Source organism: Pristiophorus japonicus, chromosome 1, assembly GCF_044704955.1.
Source record: "Pristiophorus japonicus isolate sPriJap1 chromosome 1, sPriJap1.hap1, whole genome shotgun sequence".
In the NCBI taxonomy this organism is placed as follows: Eukaryota; Metazoa; Chordata; class Chondrichthyes; family Pristiophoridae; genus Pristiophorus; species Pristiophorus japonicus.
This window is the reverse complement of record NC_091977.1, coordinates 105,866,434-105,886,407: the sequence shown is the minus strand read 5'-3', so window position 1 is coordinate 105,886,407 and position 19,974 is coordinate 105,866,434. Positions and strand designations below refer to the sequence as shown.

General features: G+C 44.1%; 1 protein-coding gene across 2 annotated transcripts in view; it reads left to right on the top strand.

Annotated features, from left to right (window-relative positions):
* The window catches only part of naa35 (N-alpha-acetyltransferase 35, NatC auxiliary subunit), a 136,443-nt gene extending 118,423 nt beyond the window's left edge, over positions 1-18,020 (top strand). For both annotated transcript variants that reach the window (XM_070882124.1, XM_070882118.1), the window contains 2 exons: positions 29-109; positions 17,744-18,020. In XM_070882124.1, coding sequence (XP_070738225.1) covers positions 29-109; positions 17,744-17,803 — 141 coding nt within the window. In that variant the 3' untranslated portion in view covers positions 17,804-18,020. The remainder of the gene's footprint in view (positions 1-28; positions 110-17,743) is intronic.
* The last annotated feature ends 1,954 nt before the right edge of the window (positions 18,021-19,974 follow it).

Below are 19,974 nucleotides of genomic sequence, written 5' to 3'. Positions count from 1 at the left end.
TTTCTGTGGCATGGAATTTGTTTTTCAGATAAATAGAATTCTGAAGGTTGCAAAACCTAATATTGTGGTGATGAAGTTGCTTGCAGGAGGCCACAAGAAAGAATCTAAGGTAAGTATCAGCACTTTGAGAAGTGCAGTCACGTTACCTACTGTAAATACAGGAATCAACATTTATGAATATCTTCTCTTTTCAACTTCAAGCAGCATCATAGAAACATAGAAATTTACAGTGCAGAAGGAGGCCATTTCGGCCCTTGGTCAGAAGCCCTAAAAGTTACATGTAAACCTATGAACAATGACGGAAAGGCAAAGAGCACCCAGCCCAACCAATCCACCTCACACAACTGCGACACCCCTTATACTGAAACATTCTACACTCCACCCCAGCCGGAGCCATGTGATCTCCTGGGAGAGGCAAAAACCAGATAACAACCCAGGCCAATTTTGGGAGAAAAAAATCTGGGAAAATTCTTCTCCGACCCATCCAGGCAATCGAAACTAGTCCAGATCACCCTGGCCGTATTCGATTCCCTGCAGTACTTATCATTATATCTGCGCCGTCTGGAAATTGTGTCAGGGAAATTGATGGGATTAAAGTCCGATAAATTCCCGGATCCTAATAGTTTGCATCCCAGAGTACTTAAGGAAGTGGCCCTAGAAATAGTGGATGCATTGGTGATTATTTTCCAATAATCTATTGACTCTGGATCAGTTCTTATGGACTGGAGGGTAGCTAATGTAATGCCACTTTTTAAAAAAGGAGGGAGAGAGAAAGCGGGTAATTATAGACCGGTTAGCCTGACATCAGTAGTGGGGAAAATGTTGGAATTAATCATTAAGGATGAAATAGCAGCCCATTTGGAAAGCAGTGACAGGATCGGACCGAGTCAGCATGGATTTATGAAAGGGAAATCATGCTTGACGAATCTTCTGGAATTTTTTGAGGATGTAACTACTAGAGTGGACAAGGGAGAACCAGTGGATGTGGTGTATTTGGACTTTCAAAAGGTTTTTGACAAGGTCCCGCACAAGAGATTGATGTAAAAAATCAAAGCGCATGGTACTGGGGGTAATGTACTGACATGGATAGAGAACTGGTTGGCAGACAGGAAGCAGAGAGTCGGGATAAACGGGTCCTTTTCAGAATGGCAGGCAGTTACTAGTGGGGTGCTGCAGGGCTCAGTGCTGGGACCCCAGCTCTTTACAATATACATTAACGATTTGGATGAAGGAATAGAGTGTAATATCTCCAAGTTTGCAGATGACACTAAACTGGATGGCGGTTTGAGCTGTGAGGAGGACGCTAAGAGGCTGCAGGGTGACTTAGACAGATTAGGTGAGTGGGCAAATACATGGCAGATGCAGTATAATGTGGATAAATGTGAGGTTATCCATTTTGGGGGCAAAAACATGAAGGCAGAATATTATCTGAATGGCGGCAGACTAGAAAAAGGGGAGGTGCAACGAGACCTGGGTGTCATGGTTCATCAGTCACTGAAAGTGGGCACGCAGGTACAGCAGGCGGTGAAGAAGGCAAATGGTATGTTGGCCTTCATAGTTAGGGGATTTGAATATAGGAGCAGGGAGGTCTTACTGCAGTTGTACAGGGCCTTAGTGAGGCCTCACCTGGAATATTGTATTCAGTTTTGGTCTCCTAGTCTGAGAAAGGATGTTCTTGCTATTGAGGGAGTGCAGCGAAGGTTCACCACACTGATTCCAGGGATGGCTGGACTGTCATATAAGGAGAGACTGGTTCAACTGGGCCTTTATTCACTGGCGTTTAGAAGGAAGAGAGGGGATCTCATAGAAACATATAAGATTCTGATGGGACTGGACAGGTTAGATACGGGAAGAATGTTCTCGATGTTGGGGAAGTCCAGAACCAGGGGACATAGTCTTAGGATAAGGGGTAGGCCATTTAGGACTGAGATGAGGAGAAACTTCTTCACTCAGAAAGTTGTTGACCTGTGGAATTCCCTGCCGCAGAGAGTTGTTAATGCCAGTTCAAGAGGGAGTTAGATAGGGCCCTTACGGTTAAGGGGATCAAGGGGTATGGAGAGAAAGCAGGAAAGGGGTACTGAAGGAATGATCAGCCATGATCTTATCGAATGGTGGTGCAGGCTCGGAGGACCAAATGGCCTACTCCTGCACCTATTTTCTATGTTTCTATGTCCAACAAAAGGTTATCCAGTCTAATCCCAATTATCAGCTCTGGGTCTGTAACCCTGCAGATTACGGCACTTTAAGTGCCCATCCAACCATCTCTTAAAAGTGGTGAGGGTTTCTGCATCCACCACATTTCCAGGCAGCGAGTTCCAGATCCCCACAACCCTCTGCGTGTAGAAGCCCCCCCCCCCCCCGCCTCAAATCCCCTCTAAACCTTCCACCGACCACCTTAAAACTATGCCCCCTTGTAATAGATCCTTCCACCAATGGAAATAGGCCCTTACTATCCACTAAATCCAGGCCCCTCAATAAGGTCTCCTCTCAACCTCCTCGGTTCCAATGAGAACAAACTCAGCCTATCCAATCTATCCTCATAACTAAGATTCTCCATTCCAGGCAGCATCCTAGTAAATCTCCTCTGCACCCTCTCTAGTGCAATCACGTCCTTCCTATAATACGGCGATCAGAACTGCACGCAGTATTCCAGCTGTGGCCTAATCAAAGTATTATACAATTTAAGCATAACCTCCTTGCTCTTATATTCTTTGCCTCGGCCAATAAAGGCAAGCATTCCGTATGCCTTCTTAACCACCTTATCCACCTGGCCTGCTACTTTCAGGGATCTGTGGACAAGCACTCCAAGGTCCCTTTGTTCATCTACACTATTAAGTGGCCTACCGTTTAATGTGTATACATACCCTTTCCTTATTAGTCCTCCCAAAGTGCATCACCTCACACTTCTCTGAATTAAATTCCATTTGCCACTGCTCTGCCCACCTGACCAGTAGATTGATATCCTCCTGCAGCCCATGACTTTCCTCTTCATTATCAACCACACAGCCAATTTTAGTGTCGTCTGCAAACTTCTTAATCACTATATTCAAATCTTAATCATTGATATATACCACAAAAAGCAAGGGGCCCTGAGGAACCCCACTGGAACATCCTTCCAGTCACAAAAACATCCATCAATAATTACACTTTGCTTCCTACCTCCAAACCAATTTTGGATCCAACTTGCCACTTTGCCCTGGATCACATGGGCTTTAACCTTCATGATCAGTCTACCATGTGGGAACTTATCAGAAGCCTTGCTAAAGTCCATATACACTACATCATATGCACCCTCTTGGTTACCTCCTCAAAAAATTCAATCAGGTTAGTCAAACACAATCTCCCCTTAACAAATCCGTGCTGTCCCGAATTAATCCTGGCCTTTCCAAATGCAGATTTATCCTGTCTTTCAGGATTTTTTCCAACAGTTTTCCACCACTGAGATTAGGCTGACAGGCCTGTAATTACTCGGCCTATCCCTTTCTCTATTCTTAAACAAGGGTACTACATTAGCAGTCCTCCAATCCTCCAGCACCATGCCCAGATCTAAAGAGGACTGGAAAATGATGGTCAAGGCCTCTGCTATTTCCTCTTTTACTTCGCTGAACAGCCTGGGACGCATTTCATCCGGGCCTGGGGACTTAATCAAATTTCAAAGCTGCTAGACCCCTTAATACTTCCTCTCTCACTATATTTATTTCATCCAGAATATCACAGTCCTCCTCGACAGCAGTATCTGCATTGCTCCTTTCCTTTGTGAAAACAGATGCAAAGTATTCGTTAAGTATCTTACCAACATCTTCCGCCTCCACACAAAGATTACCCTCATGGTCTCTAATAGGCCCTACCCTTTCTTTAGTTACCCTCTTACTCTTAATATATTTAAAGAACATCTTAGGGGTTTCCTTAATTTTACTGGCCAAGACTTTCTCATGCTCTCTCTTAGCATTCCTAATATCCTTTTTAATTTTCCCTTAACTTTCTATATTCGTCAAGATTCTATAGTATTTAGCAGTTGGTACATGACATAAGCGTCCCTTTTTTTTTTAATCCTCCCCTGTAAGTCCCTCGACATCCAGGGGACTCTAGAATTATTTTTTCCAGCCTTTTTCTTTCAGGGCACATGTTTGGCCTGAGCCGTCGGATCTCCTCCTTAAATGCCTCCCACTGGTCCAACACTGATTTACCCGTAAGTAACTGTTTCCAGTCCACTATGGCCAAATCACTCCTTAACTTAGCAAAATTAGCTTTTCCCCAATTCGGATTCCAGGCCTATCCTTGTCCTTATCCATAACCAACTTGAATCTGAGTGAATTATGGTCACTGGCACCCAAGTGCTCTCCATTAATACCCCTTCAACCTGCCCAGCTTCATTCCCCAAAACTAAATCCAAGACCACCCCCTCTCGTAAGAACATAAGAGCATAAGAAATAGGAACAGTAGTAGGCCATATGGCCCCTCGAGCCTGCTCTACCATTCAGTGAGATCATGGCTGATCTGATCATGGACTCAGCTCCACCTCCCTGCCCACTCCTCACAACCCCTTATCCCCTTATTGTTTAAGAAACTATCTATTTCTGTCTTAAATTTATTCAATGTCTCAACTTCCACAGCTGTCTGAGGCAGCAAATTCCACAGATTCACAACCCTCTGAGAAGAACTTTCTCCTCATCTCAGTTTTAAATGGGCGGCCCCTTATTCTAAGATCATGCCCTCTAGTTCTAGTCTCCCCCATCAGCGGAAACATCCTCTCTGCATCCACCTTGTCAAGCCCCCTCATAATCTTCTACGTTTCGATAAGATCACCTCTCATTCTTCTGAATTCCAATGAGTAGAGGCCCAACCTACTCAACCTTTCCTCATAAGTCAACCCCCTCATCTCCGGAATCAACCTAGTGAACCTTCTCTGAACTACCTCCAAAGCAAGTATATCCTTTCCTAATTATGGAAACCAAAATTGCACGCAGTATTGCAGGTGTGGCCTCACCAATACCTTGTACAGCTATTGCAAGGCTTCCCTGCTTTTATACTCCATCCCCTTTGTAATAAAGGCCAAGATTCCATTGGCCTCCCTGATCACTTGCTGTACCTGTATACTAACCTTTTGTGTTTCATGCACAAGTAACCCCAGGTCCCGCTGTATTACAGCACTTTGAAATCTTTCTCCATTTAAATAATAACTTGCTCTTTGATTTTTTTCTGCCAAAGTGCATGACCTCACACTTTCCAACATTATATTCCATCTGCCAAATTTTTGCCCACTCACTTAGCTGTCTATGTCCTTTTGTAGATTTTTTTGTGTCCTCCTCATACATTGCTTTTCTTCCCATCTTTGTATCGTCAGCAAACTTGGCTACATTACACTCAGTCCCTTCTTCCAAGTCGTTAATATAGATTGTAAATAGTTGGGGATCCAGCACTGATCCCTGCGACATCCCACTAGGTACTGGTTGCCAATCAGAATGAACCATTTATCCCGACTCTCTGTTGTCTGTTTGTCAGCCAATCCTCTATCCATGCTAATATATTACCCCCAACCCCATGAACTTTTATCGTGCAGTAACCTTTTATGTAGCACCTTGTCAAATGCCTTCTGGAAATCCAAATACTCCACATCCACTGGTTCCCCTGTATCCACCCTGTTCGTTACATCCTCAAAGAATTCCAGCAAATTTGTCAAACATGACTTCCCCTTCATATATCCATGCTGACTCTGCCTGACCGAATTTTGCTTTTCCAAATGTCCTGCTACTGCTTCTTTAATAATGGACTCCAACATTTTCCCAACCACAGATGTTAGGCTAACTGGTCTATAGTTTCCTGCTTTTTGTCTGCCTCCTTTTTTGAATAGGGGCGTCACATTTGCAGTATTCCAATCTGCTGGGACCACCCCAGAATCCAGGGAATTTTGGTAAATTACAACCAATGCATCCACTATCCCTGCCGCTACTTCTCTTAAGACCCTAGGATGCAAGCCATCAGGTCCAGGGGATTTATCCGCATTTATCTTACTGAGTACCATCTCCTTAGTGATTGTGATTGCGTTAATAAGTTCCTCCCCCCTGTAGCCCCTTGACTATCCACTGTTGGAATATTTGTTAGTGTCCTCTACCGTAAAGACTGAGAAAAATATTTGTTCAGAGTTTCTGCCATCTCCATATTCCCCATTACTAATTCCCCGGTCTCGTCCTCTAAGGGACCAACATTTACTTTCGCCACTCTTTTCCTTTTTATATACCTATAGAAACTCTTGCTATCTGTTTTTATATTTTGTGCTAGTTTACTTTCATAGTCTATCTATCCTTTTCTAATCATTTTTTTTAAGTCATTCTTTGCTGGCTTTTAAAAGCTTCCCAGTCTTCTGTCCTTCCACTAGTTTTGGCCACTTCGTATGCCCTTGTTTTTAATTGGATACCGTCCTTTATTTCTTTAGTTAGCCACAGATGGCTATCTTTTCTCTTACACCCTTTCCTCCTCACTTTTTTCTTGAGTTGTGAAATATCTCCTTAAATGTACTCCACTGTTTATCAACCGTCTTACACTTTAATCTATTTTCCCAGTCCACTTTAGCCAACTCTGCCCTCGTACCTCTGTAATCTCCTTTATTTAACCTTAGTACACTGGTTAAAGATCCAAATATCTCACCCTCCATCTGAATTTGAAATTCTATCACGCCAAGAGCACTCATTCCAAGGGGATCCTTTACTAGGAGATTGTTTATTAATCCTGTCTCATTACACAGGACCAGATCTAAGATAGCCTGCCCCCTGGTTGGTTCCATTACATACTGCTCAAGGAACCCATCCCTTACACACTCTATGAACTCCTCCTCAAGGCTACCCTGACCAATTTGATTTATCCAATCAATATGGAGGTTAAAATCACCTGTGATTATTGCTGTTCCCTTTTTACAGGCGCGAGGATATTGGTCCCGGCTCTGTTGAGGTGTAACCCGTCCGGCTTGTATGGGTCCCACCTCCCCCAGAAACGGTCCTAATGCCTCAGGAAACTAAAGTCCTCCCGTCTGCACCATCTCTCCAGTCACGTATTCTTCTGCTCTATCCTCCTATTTCTGTACTCAGTAGCTCGTGGCATTGGGAGTAATCCGGAGATTACTACCTTACTACCTTTTAATCTCTCTCTTAGCTCCCTAAACTCTGCCTGCAGGACCTCATCCCTCTTCCTGCCTATGTCATTGGTACCAATGTGGACTACGACCTCTGGCTGTTTACACTCCCCCCGCCCCCCCCCCCAATGCCCTGCGTCTGTGACATACTTGACCCTGACACCAGGGAGGCACCAAACTATTCGGTAGTCACGTCTTCGGCCGCAGAAACACCTGTCTGTTCCCCTAACTATAGAATCCCCTATCACTAGGGCTCTTTTGTTCTTCGTCTCTCCCCCCTGTGCAGCTGAGCCACCCGTGGTGCCTTGGAATTGGCTCTGGCTACACTCCCCAGAGGCACCATCGTCCTTACCGATATTCTGAAGCGAATATCGGTTTGAAAACGAGATGGACTCACTGGGGCACTTCTGCGCTCCCTGCCTAGAATTCTTACTACGTCTGGTGGTCACCCACTTCTCCTCTGCCTGCACGCCTTTAAGCTGCGGGGTGACCGCCTCCTGAAACGTGCTATCCACATAGCTCTCAGCCTCGCGGATGCACCGTATTGATTCCACCCGCTGCTTCAGCTCCAAAATGTGGAGCTCGAGTAGTTGAAGCTGGAGACATCTCCTGCACACATGGTTGTCTAGGCCGCAGAATGTGCACTCCACAGGACTGAGCTGCACTGCCATCCCTCTAGTTAGACTTGTCTAGTTTAAAATCTAGTTAAGAAGAAATGGAGAAGAGTTATTTACCAACTCACCTCACCGACCACTGGCCTTCCGAACTCCCGACCTCCGAACTCCTGACCTCTGCGGCCTCCGAACCCCTGGCTCGCTGACCTCACAGGGCCTACCGACTCGCCGTCCTCACAGGGCCTACTGATTCGCCGACCACCCGACTCGCTGACCTCCCGACTCCCCGACCTCCCGACTCACTCGCCGACCTCACCTGATCATCAGCTTTGATCCCTGGTCCATGCTGAGTTGCCTAATCTAACTAGGGGCAAAGGTGTGAGCACTACAGGCCTCAGCACCCTTGGGCTAGGAGAAGTATTTGCAATTTATATTAACGACTTGGATGAAGGGACCGAGTGTAATGTAGCCAAGTTTGCTGATGATTCAAAGGTGGGTGGGAAAGCAAATTGTGAGGAGGACACAAATAATCTGCAAAGGGATATAGACAGGCTAAGTGAGTGGGCAAAAATTTGGCAGATGGAGTATAATGTGGGAAAATGTGAGATTATCCACTTTGGCAGAAATAATAGAAAAGCAAATTATAATTTAAATGGAGACAAATTGCAAAGTGCTGTAGTACAGAGAGACTTGGGGGGTTGTTGTGCATGAAACACAAAAAGTTAGAATGCAGGTTCAGCAAATGGAATGTTGGCCTTTATTGTAAGGGGGTTAGAGTATAAAAGCAGAGAAGTCCTTCTACAACTGTACAGGGTATTGATGAGGCCACACCTGGAATACTGCGTAAAGTTTTAGTCTCCGTATTTAAGGAAGGATATACTTGCATTGGAGGCTGTTCAGAGAAGGTTCACTTGGTTGATTCCGGAGATGAGGGGGTTGACTTATGAAGATAGGTTGAGTAGGTTGGGCCTCTACTCATTGGAGTTCAGAAGAATGAGAGGTGATCTTATTGAAACTTATGGATAATGAGGGTGCTCGACAAGGTGGATGCAGAGAGGATATTTCCACATAAGGGAAACTAAAACTAGAGGCTGCCCATTTAAAAATGAGATGAGTAATTTCTTCTCCGAGTTGTAAATCTATGGAATTCTCCGCTCCAGAGAGCTGTGGAGACTGGGTCATTGAATATATTTAAGGCGGAGATAGACAGATTTTTGAGCAATAAGGGAGTAAAGGGGTATAGGGAGCAGGCAGGGAAGTGGACCTGAGTCCATGATCAGATCAGATCAGCCATGATCTTATTGAATGGCGGAGCAGGCTCGAGGGGCCAGATGGCCTACTCCTACTCCTATTTCTTATGTTCTTATCAGCTAGAAATCCTGCTCCTGAGCGCTGTGAGTGAACAGGATTGGTCTCTGCTTGATGCCCCTTACAGTTAAAAAGCTTTTCAAAATATAAGCCTAGATTTTTCGATAAGATGCAGCCAATCAGGAAATAGGGTGGCAATCTGTTATGCCAAATCTCTAGCCACTTATGTCTCTCTCATGTTCTGCAGATGCAGGAAGTGCAGCTCCAAGCAAATTAAGTGAACGTGATATGATGAGCTCCATTTTTTTTTATTTGTCGTGTTTCCTTGTCTCGTCGATATAGAACCTGAATTCAAGATTGTTAAACTCTGGAGAAGGCAGAAGAACATTTAAAGAGCCAAATAGACACATTCATACTAGCAGTGTGTTGGTTGTATTTGACCCATTCTTTTTAGATTTTCTTTTCTACAACCAAATAGCTTTTTATTAGTCATTTGCTGTGGGGTTGCCATTTTTCAGTTACCGTAAGGCACAGTGATTTCCCATTGGGCCTTCTCTGTATCTGCTTTTTGGAAGAAGATGTGATGCTACAGAGGAAGGTCAGGCAGCGCTGGAGTTGCATTTCCTACTCACTGGTATCCACACACCAAACTATACTGCTACATGCGCACATTTGTCAAAGAAAGCCATGGCTGAGTTGAACATGTGCAGTAATCTGACCTAGAGTGCTCCTCCATCACAGTACAAGCAGTGGTCATCAAAGTCACCGCCACCCATAATTTTTGTGCAGCAGCTTCATATCGGGTTGTCACTGGAGATATCACTATCTTTAGGCACTCAGCTATGCACAGCTGCATCAAGCAAGACAAGAACATGGTGTTTGCTAGAGCAAGCAAATTCATCGGTCCGGAATTTGCGATCAGCGGCGAAGGAACAGCACCTGCTGTTCATACTGACCGCTGCCCACAGACTTTGTGAGCTTTTGAGCATCAACTTACAGTTCCTAGAGATCCTTTCTAGCGCGGGGCCCTCTATGGGTCATATGTGGCATATGTGAGCAGTGCTCGCAACAGCATGTCTCTTCTACCAATCGGATTGAAGAATCCTGAGACACACAGTCTAAAACAGGAAGTATAAATTAGATTTAATTCATTCTAAAATGTACAGAAAGCAAAATAGAGATAAACAGAAAAAATATTTAAATGTTTTAAAATTTCCAACACTAATTTAATTCTGAAGGAATGAGACTCCACACTTGTAAAATAACATTTTCAGTGCCAGAGAGATTGTTTGGCAGTAATTCTGACTTACCACCAATGTTCCCTGTAATGTTTTTGGCCCTGTGCGGTTTTTACATTGAAAAGCTGACTGTGTAGGTTCCCTGGAGCGCTGCATAGCAGTGTTGGCCATGCAGGAAACATTGCTTAACACGCCGTTAAAAATTCACTTAAACCTGAATGGACCAGCCCTAACCTTTTTTCTGCCGTGTTTAGTGGGTAACTAGTGAGTAGGTACTGGAACTTCACGCTCTTACATAAATTTGCTACTGTTATAGCACAGTCTGTGGAGGAGCAAGATAAATCGGACAGAAACTTCCGGATTTCCACATTTAACTGATAGTAATCATTTAAGATAATAGTAATCCTTTAGACAGGCTCTTGTGAAGTGCCTCTGTTGCTGTGTTGTTCAATGTGTTACCTCGTTTCATCAATCCATCATGATCCGGAGACACGAGTTCAAATCCCACCAGAGCTGGAGAATTTAAATTCAGTTAATTAAATAAATCTGGAATAAAAAGCTAGTGTCAGTAATGGTGGCAATGAAAGTAGCGGATTGTCATAAAAACCCAACTGGTTCACTAATGTCCTTTAGGGAAGGAAATCTTCCGTCCTTACTCAGTCTGGCCTATATGTGACTCCAGACCCACAACAATGTGGTTAACTTTTAACTGCCCCTCTGAAATGGCCTAGCAAGCCAGTTGTATAAGGCGGCTCACCACCACCTTCTCGAGAGCAATTAGGGATGGGCAATAAATGCTGGCCTTGCCAGCGACGCCCGCATCCCGTGAATGAATAAAAACTCAGGACTTTGGAAGTTGCTGTTCGATTTACTCCATAACGGTGAAGCGGTTAGCCTCAACGCAAAATCTGGGCCATCTTTTTCCTCATAGACACTTGGCAGTAGAAACACAGGGCACTGCAGTTCTAGAGTGGTAGAATTCTTGATGGTCCAGGCAGTTATACATTGCACCCATATGGCCCAACATGCTCTCTTGCTCATTGCCACCACCTACAGCAACAAATGTGCAACTCGTTTCTAATCAACAGTATCACATCATGCCAGTGATTTCTGTTCCTGCAGCAGCACACTTTTTCCTACTCCCACTCCCCCATCGGTAAGATCCAAATCAGAGGCTGTCCTAATGCTTAGAGCTCACTCAAAAGATTCTAAGAGGCTGGTCCTGGAAATTCCACTGTGTCAGTGATCATTATGTTGGGTGCGTATGAACCCAAGTTACTGCTCCCTAGCCCCTTATAAGTCAGTGACAATAAATGGCAATGCTTAAACCAATTTTAAACAGATGATCTGTTTTCAAATGTTACTGTAATAATTTAATGTTATCTTGTGTTTTAAATACCTGGTCTTTTTATCAAATAAGCTTTCTATTTGGAGCCGACTAATAGATCTTAAATCCTATGCAGTTTCAATTTTTACAGTTTGTCTCATCAGAGCTGAGAGAAACTCATTTCATAGTAAGGCGAAAATTACCTAGAATTGTTGCATTATTATTTTTGCCATCTGGAATAGAATATATGTATCTTAATAATTGTTGTGTAACCAGGCCCATGTAACTTGAGTTTAGCCTGTGTCCATTCGCGTGAACATTTTGGATGTCGCTCCGGACCTGAGCCCACCGCCTCTATTTCCACTTTTGTTCTCCCTCCCCGCCACCCCCCCCTTTTCTTTTTTTCTCTACCCCTCCTTGACAGCTCTCCTGTCGTAATGTTTCCCTTAGTTTCTCCCCTCTCAGGTACTCTGCCCTCCCAAATTGATATCCCAACCTTTCATTACTCTTTGACCTTCCTACTCTCCTGCCACCGTCCCAGGCTCGACTCACTGTTAGATAAACATACAACTTCCCTCTATGCCTCACCTGGCATCCTCCGAGGGGCCCACCTTGGCATTCATCGCTGCCTCCTTACGCGCAGCAACCCCAACTGCCCTATTAACTCTTGTTGACCTTGCTGCCCAGCATACCCGCTGAAGGCTAATCTTGCCAATCTCCTCCCCGTCCAACTCATCCCTTCCAATGCTGACCCTGTGGACTCTGGCAGCGGATCAGCTATCACTGCCCCTCCCTGCATCTCCCACCAGAAAGTGCATTCACTTGACATCCATGAGTTTATTATGGATGACTGCATCTGCATCATTGTCTTGACTGAAATCTGATGAAGGCTGATGACACCTTACCTTTAAATGAAGCCACCCGCCTGGCTATGCCTTCCACCACTTTCCCCACCCGTCTGTCGTGGTGGCAGTGTGGCTCTTAACACCAAATCACATCTTGGCCTATCCCACTCCGCTGGCACTTTCTCCTCCTTTGAGCATCTCGCCTCTCATTTAAAATTCTCATTCTCTACCATCACCTACCATAAAAATGTTCTCACCGAGATATCTTCACTGCTTTCCTCCCTCAGCCTCTGTACCGAGCAACTTCTCATCCTCGATGATTTCAACCTCCATCTTAATTCATCATGCTCTCCATCCTCAGAGTTCATTGCCTTCCTATCCACTCTTAATCTCTCCCTCCATGTAAACTCCCCAACCCATATTCACAGCCACCCCCTTGACTTTACCATCTCACGTGGCCTTGCTACTCCCATCGTGCCAATCACAGATAAGGCCATCTTTGACCTCTTCCTTGTATCCTTCTCCACCAACATCCCCTTTTCCCCCTCCCAACCCAACTTCTGTGTCCGCCTTGGAAAAAACTCTCTCCCAACTCTCTTACAATTGCACTCTCAAAATCCCAACTGTCCAGCCCTTCATTCACCATGACACTTCTGCAGCTACCAATCTGCTCAACCACACCCTCACTGCCACCTTTTATGCCGTAGTTCCCATTAAAACCATTACTCTCTCTCACCCTGGCCATTCCCCTGTTATGGCCCTCATCTCCGCTCCCTTAAGTCCAAGGGACGTAGACTTGAATGGATATGACAACTAGTTTAGCCATTCACTGCCAGATCTGGCTGGACCACATAAAAACATCATCGGGTCCTGGTCTCGTCTGCCAAAACTGCTCACTATTCCAGGATGATTCTGGAATGCAAAGATAACCGGCTTCTTTCCTCTACTGCAAACCGTCTTCTTAAACTTCTTCTTCTTGTCTCCTCCACACTCACCTCCAACAAGTGCGAGGAACTCATGGACTTCTTTGTCACCAAGATTGAGCCCATACGATCAGCTGCCTCTACAACTTTCCTTCACCTAGCACATTGGGCCAATGTCCTCTAAGGTTCCACCCTGCCTTAGCCCTGAACTTGCATCTTTCTCCAGTTTCTTTCCGATCTCCTCCCATGCCCTCCCCAAGCTCATCTTGTCTATGAGACCCACTTCCTACTCCCTTGACCCTATTCCCACTCCCTTGACCCTATTCCCACTAAACTGCTGAGCACCCAACTTCCTTTTCTGGTTCCCATGTCAGCTGATATTGTTAACGGTTCTCTCTCCTCAGGTACTGTCCACCTCTCCTTCAAATCGGTCATCAATCTTCCCCTCAAAAAGCCAACCTTTGACCCCCCCTGACCTTGCAAGCTACCGCGCTATCTCCAACCTCCCTTTCCTTCCCAAAGTCCTTGAACATGTTGTCTCCTCCCAAATCTATGCCCATCGTTCCCAGAACTCCATGTTTGAATCACTCCAATCAGGTTTTCACCCCGGCCACAGTAATGAAATCAAAACCACAAATGACATGTGACTGACAAAGGTAAACTATCCCTCCTCGTCCTGTCTGCAGCCTTTGACACGGATGACCACACCACCCTCTTGTAAGCCTTTCCACCGTCATCCAGCAGGGTGGGACTGCACTCACCTCGTTCCATTCTTATCTAATCGTTACCAGAGAATCACCTGCAGTGGCTTCGTTACCTCTGGTGTCACACCAAGCATCTACCTTTGGTCCCTTCCTATTTCTCATTTACATGCTGCCCTTGGCGACATCATCCAAAATCAAAGCGTCAGTTTCCACGTGTGCTGATGACACCCAACTCAACCTCACCACTATCACCTCTCTCGACCCCTCCATGGTCTCTGAATTGTCAGATTACTTGTGCGACTTCCAGTACTAGATGAGCAGTAATTTCCTCCAACTAAATATTGGGAAGACCAAAGCCATTGTCTTCAGTCCCTGCCACAAACTCAGTTCCTTACCCACCAAGTTCATCCCTCTCCCTAGTATCTGTCTGAGGCTGAACTACACTGTTCGCAACCTTAGTGTCATATGTGACCATGAAATGATCTTCTGATCACATCCCTGCGCCATCACTTAATCCTCCTATTGCCATCTCCAGAACATCGCCCGACTCCACACCTGCCTCAGCTCATCATAGAATCATAGAAATTTACAGCACCAAAGGAGGCCATTTTGGCCCATCGTGTCCGTGCCAGCCAACAAGAGGCTAATCCCACATTCCAGCTCTAGGTCCGTAGCCCTGCAGGTTACAGCACTTCAAGTGCACATCCAAGTACTTTTTTAATGTGGTGAGGGTTTCTGCCTCTACCACTCTTTCAGGCAGTGAGTTCCAGACTTCCACCACCCTCTGGCTGAAGAAATTTCCACTCAAATCCCCTCTAAACCTTCTACCAATTACTTTAAATTTATGCCCCCTGGTTGTTGACTCCTCTGCTATGGGAAATAGGCCCTTCTTATTCACTCTATCTAGGCCCCTTATAATTTTATACACCTCAATGAGGTCTCCCCTCAGCCTGTTCTGTTCCAAGGAAAACAAACCCAGCCTATCCAATCTGTCCTCAGCTAAGATTCCCCACTCCCGGCAACATCCTCGGAAATCTCCTCTGTACCCTCTCCAGTGCAATCACATCCTTCCTGTAATGCAGTGACCAGAACTGTACGCAGTACTCCAGCTGTCTCCTAACTAGTGTTTTATACAATTCAAGCATAACCCCCTGCTCTTGTATTCTATGCCTTGGCTAATAAAGGCAAGCATTCCATATGCTGTCTTAACTACCTTATCTACCTGGCCTACTACCTTCAGGGATCTGTGGACATGCACTCCAAGGTCCCTTTGTTCCTCTACGCTTCTCAGTGTCCTACCATTTAATGTGTATTCCCTTTCCGTTAGCCCTCCCCAAATGCATTACCTCATACTTCTCCGGATTAAATTCCATTTGCCACTGTTCTGCCCACCTGACCAGTTGATTGATAGCTATAGACTGCAGGAAGATATCAACCGCACAGCCGATTTGAGTATCATCTACAAACTTCTTAATCATACCTCCTATATTCAATTCTAGATCATTGATGTATACCACAAAAAGCAAGGGACCTAGTACTGAGCCCTGCGGAACTCCACTAGGAACAGCCTTCCAGTCACAAAATCACCCATAAACCATTACCCTCTGCTTCCTACCTTTGAGCCAACTTTGGATCCAACTCGCCACTGCCCTGGATTCCATGGGCTTTTACTTTCATGACCAGGCTGCCTCTCTTAACTTCAAGATTCTCCTTAAAATCTACCTCTTTGACCAAGCTTTTGGATCATCTACCCTAATTTCTCCTTATGTGGCTCGGTGTCAAATTTTGTTTTCTAATGCTCCTGTGAAACGCCTTGGGATGTTATACTAAGTTAAAGACGCTATGTAAATACAAGTTGTTATTATTTTTAGTAGGTAGAGGAGGCAGGACCGAACATTTGTCTTTATTGAGTTTACATGTCCGTGTGATTCATACAGGCCAAGTCATCCTGTATACTAAGGAGAACTTGAGGGAGGGTTCTTAAAGTACTTCAGGCTACAGCCAGATGGACATACTTCTGTACACATTCTGGTCCTGCCCCAACAGCCACTCGTTTTGTGCAGTGGTCCAAGATAAAGATCACGATTAATATTTGTAATGCAGAATTATCGCTTTCACTCCTTTTAACTGAGTAGTTTGGGTAGCTTCTACCTCCATTAATATAAAACAGCATGTATTGACCAATGAAAGAGATAACATATTTTACCACTATTGAAGTGCATTGAGTCAATGCGATGTTGACCTTGGTGTCAAGCCTAATGCACCCAATGACTTCTGTGCCAATCTCCTCCTTCCCCTCCCCAGCTACTTCCAGCAAAATATCGTTCAGTGTAGAGTGATAATACATTCAACCAGATCAAAAAGCTCACTGTATGCTCCTATAATTACCAATTTTTTTTTGAGAACTCTTTATGGCTGAGGATTGAAAATGGGGTTCAGTCAAGGGCCCCCATGGCTAAATGATTTTATCCAGTGACCAGCTCAGCCATTAAGATCAGATCTCTCGTCTGTGTTAAGTTAGCTATTCTTAGCCTGGGCAGCAATACAATTGGTCTCAGCACCCTGGGATAGGGGGAGGAAAACACCCAGGGGTTCCTACTCCTTGTTGACTCTGCTGGAATTGTGAGAGACTATTTGGTGAGGATAGGTTTTAAAAAAAAAGTTCTGAATCTCACATGAAACATGGCTATCCTGGTGAAACACCTGTCAGTGCTGTGCCCCAGCAAAGAGCCAGCAACTTCAGGACAGGAATTGAGAAAAATATGTATTCACATTATGCAGGTCAAATGTTCAAATGCTTCATAATCTCCTCAGGCCTACTGATATATGGCGAGACAGCAATGTAATGATGGGAAGCAGACAGTGCAGCCAACTGCTTGTTCTGAAATTCATACTTGTAATCAGCATCTTATTTTTAGATTCTCTCATACATGTTTTGCAGATATTGGGGGTAAATATTTCAACTACGGGCTGTAATTATGACCCTCACCCACAAGCGATGCATATTCCAAAATCACGTCATGCGCCCATTGTTCTGATTTGTGTTGGGACAATGAGGCACCTTGCTGCCAGGCTGTCCTCAAAATAACATTTATGTTCTGGTCTTCCAAGAACTTATTTTGGCTAATTTACACACATCCCTTTTTATTCAATAACTTTTCTACTGCTTTGTCTGCTTCTGTACTCTTTGTATATTTGTAATATGCAGAGGGATTAAAAGAGATACTCATATTTATAATCAAGCTTTTAACACTCCTATTTTTTTTTTAAAGAGTGCCTGTGTTTTAAAGCCTTGCAGTTGCATGTGTAGATTTTAGAAGAGTGGGGGAGGGGTGGCGGCAGCTGCTGCAGACAAAATGATGAGCAAGGTTTGGTGTGGTATAGGTTTCTGCAGGTGAGAAATATAAAGTATGGGGCAGGTTGCATGGGATGGGAAGAGTTAATGCTATGGAGCATTGCCATATAATATCTGAAAAGTTAAATAAATACAAGTATACAACCCAATTTTAAGTATTAACAGGAACCAGACATCAGAGGTGAGACTTTATAAGAGACATTTATAAAGATAGGTAATGCAGCAAGCTTTCTCATACTCTGCTGTACAATTTAATTCTGTGCTTGTGAACTGCTAGATAGTAATTGTTTTCTTTAATTTCAGGTTCCTCCAGAATTCGATTTTTTTGTTCACAAATATTTTCCGGTCGTCAAGTTAATCTAACTCCAGTGGAGATAATGGTCGTGGATTCAGTTTTTGTAATGAGCTGAAATTCAGGTCTTGACATGCTTTGCTCCCATCGTGGCTGATATGTTCCAGAGTACTAGGAAAGGACTGTAAAATTCAGAGCTGTGAGGCACATCAACAGCGGTGCTTTATATATGCTGCTGTATTGTGTTAATAGTGTGACCAGAATAAAAAAATATAATTTTAAATTTAATTGTTTTGATGCCAATCGTGGATAAAATGTGTTTTACTCCACCCCATCATTCTACATGTTGATAGCCAACAGTATTAGTGCTTGAAATCTTCTATATTAAATTACCAACTTTCATGACCAGCAGACATCCAAAGCACTTTACAGCCAATTAAGTACTTACTGAAATGTAGTGTTAGGAAACTAGTCATTTATAAGGTTAGCAACATAACAGTTTATCCTTTCCACTGGGAAAGAGGAAAATCAGGACAAGTAGTGAGGAAATCCCAACCCTGCTGATCCTCAATGATTCTTTATGACCATAGCCTCATTTTAAGGCTTGAGCACATAATCTAGGCTACTACTTCAATGCAGTACTAAAGGAGTGCTGTATTGTCAGAAGTAGGGTCTTTCAGTTGAGATGTTAAATAGAGGCCCCATCTACCTACTGAGGTTGATGTAAAAGATCCCATAGCACTATACAAAGTGTTCTGGTGTCTCTGTCCACCATTTATACCTTCACCAAAACAGATGAACTGGTTATTTATAGAAGTTGCTGTTTGTGGGAAATGCCTGACTGGAAACCTAATGGAAAATAATGAGGAAGTTGATTGTTTCAACTATTAAATAATAGATCCATCTGTACAGTATTCAAACAAGGTCTAGTAACCCTGTATGCTGAGGTCAGATGGCAAATTGTATGCAATTTTTAACATTAGCTTAAAATATATTTGCCAGGAATTTGCTTGTAGCTGCTCCCACTTTGCCACAACTTAGCCAGAAGTGTGGTAAACACTGTTTACATACAGGATTTCCAGTGAAGTTACAGCACTGTAGCAGGTACAGCTGAGGACGTTCTCAAATGAATTCAGAGAAAAACAGCACAGGATGATTCCTGCACTAAGTTTGGAGGATAGGCTCTCAGCAGGTGGAGCTGTAACATGTTTTTGGAGAAAAGATTAATGCAAAGGGGAAACGAGACATAATATAGGTCTTTAAAATTCTGAGAAACAAAATGAAGTGGACATATGCAGAATATTTAATTTACAAGTACAGAGCTAAATTAATGTATTTAACAAAGCTCAAGAGGCTAGAAGAAAGTTCTCTCTATATAGAATAAAACAGATGGCATGCTAAAAGCAGATGAACAAATATTGAATTGAGAAGCAGATTAGTGTTATAGATAGACTATTTTGTGCTGTGATATGCCGGGGGGGGGGGGGGGGGGGGAGCGGTGTGGAGAAACACAAAGGCGGCAGAGAATAGGCCAGGACTAAATGCTGGAGATGTTAATACAAGAGCAAAATACTGCAGATGCTGGAAATACTCAACAGATGCTAGCGTCCGTAGAGAAAGAGTTAACATTTCAGGTTGATGACCTGGAATACTTGCCAGGAGACTCAAGACTGACAGCTAAACATTTTCCACCATAAAGGGCTCAGCACCATTCACTAAGACCTTTAAAGTTGCTTACATAATATCGCCTCCCAAATCCGTGCCCATCATTCTCAGAACTCCATGTCTGAATCTCTCCCATCATTTCTCTGCCCCTGCCATAGTACTGAAATGGCTCGCCAGTCACAAATGACATCCTATGTGACTGACAAAGCCAACTAACCCTCATCGTCCTCCACCTGTCTGCAGCCTTTGAAACAGTTGACCACACCATCATCCTCCAATGGCTTTCCCTTCATCCAGCTGGGTGGGACTGCACTCACCTGGTTCCATTCTTATCTAATCATAACCAGAGAATCACCTACAGTGACTTATCTACCTGCTCCTGCACCGTTACCTCTAGTGTCTTTCAAGTGTCCTTGGCCCCCTCCTATTATTTCTCATCATTGCCCTTTGGCAACATCATCGAAAACACGTTAGTTTTCACATGTACGCCGACGACACCCAGCTCTACCTCACCACCACATTTCTCATGACCCATCCACTGTCTCTAAATTGTCAGACTGCTTATCTGACATCCAGT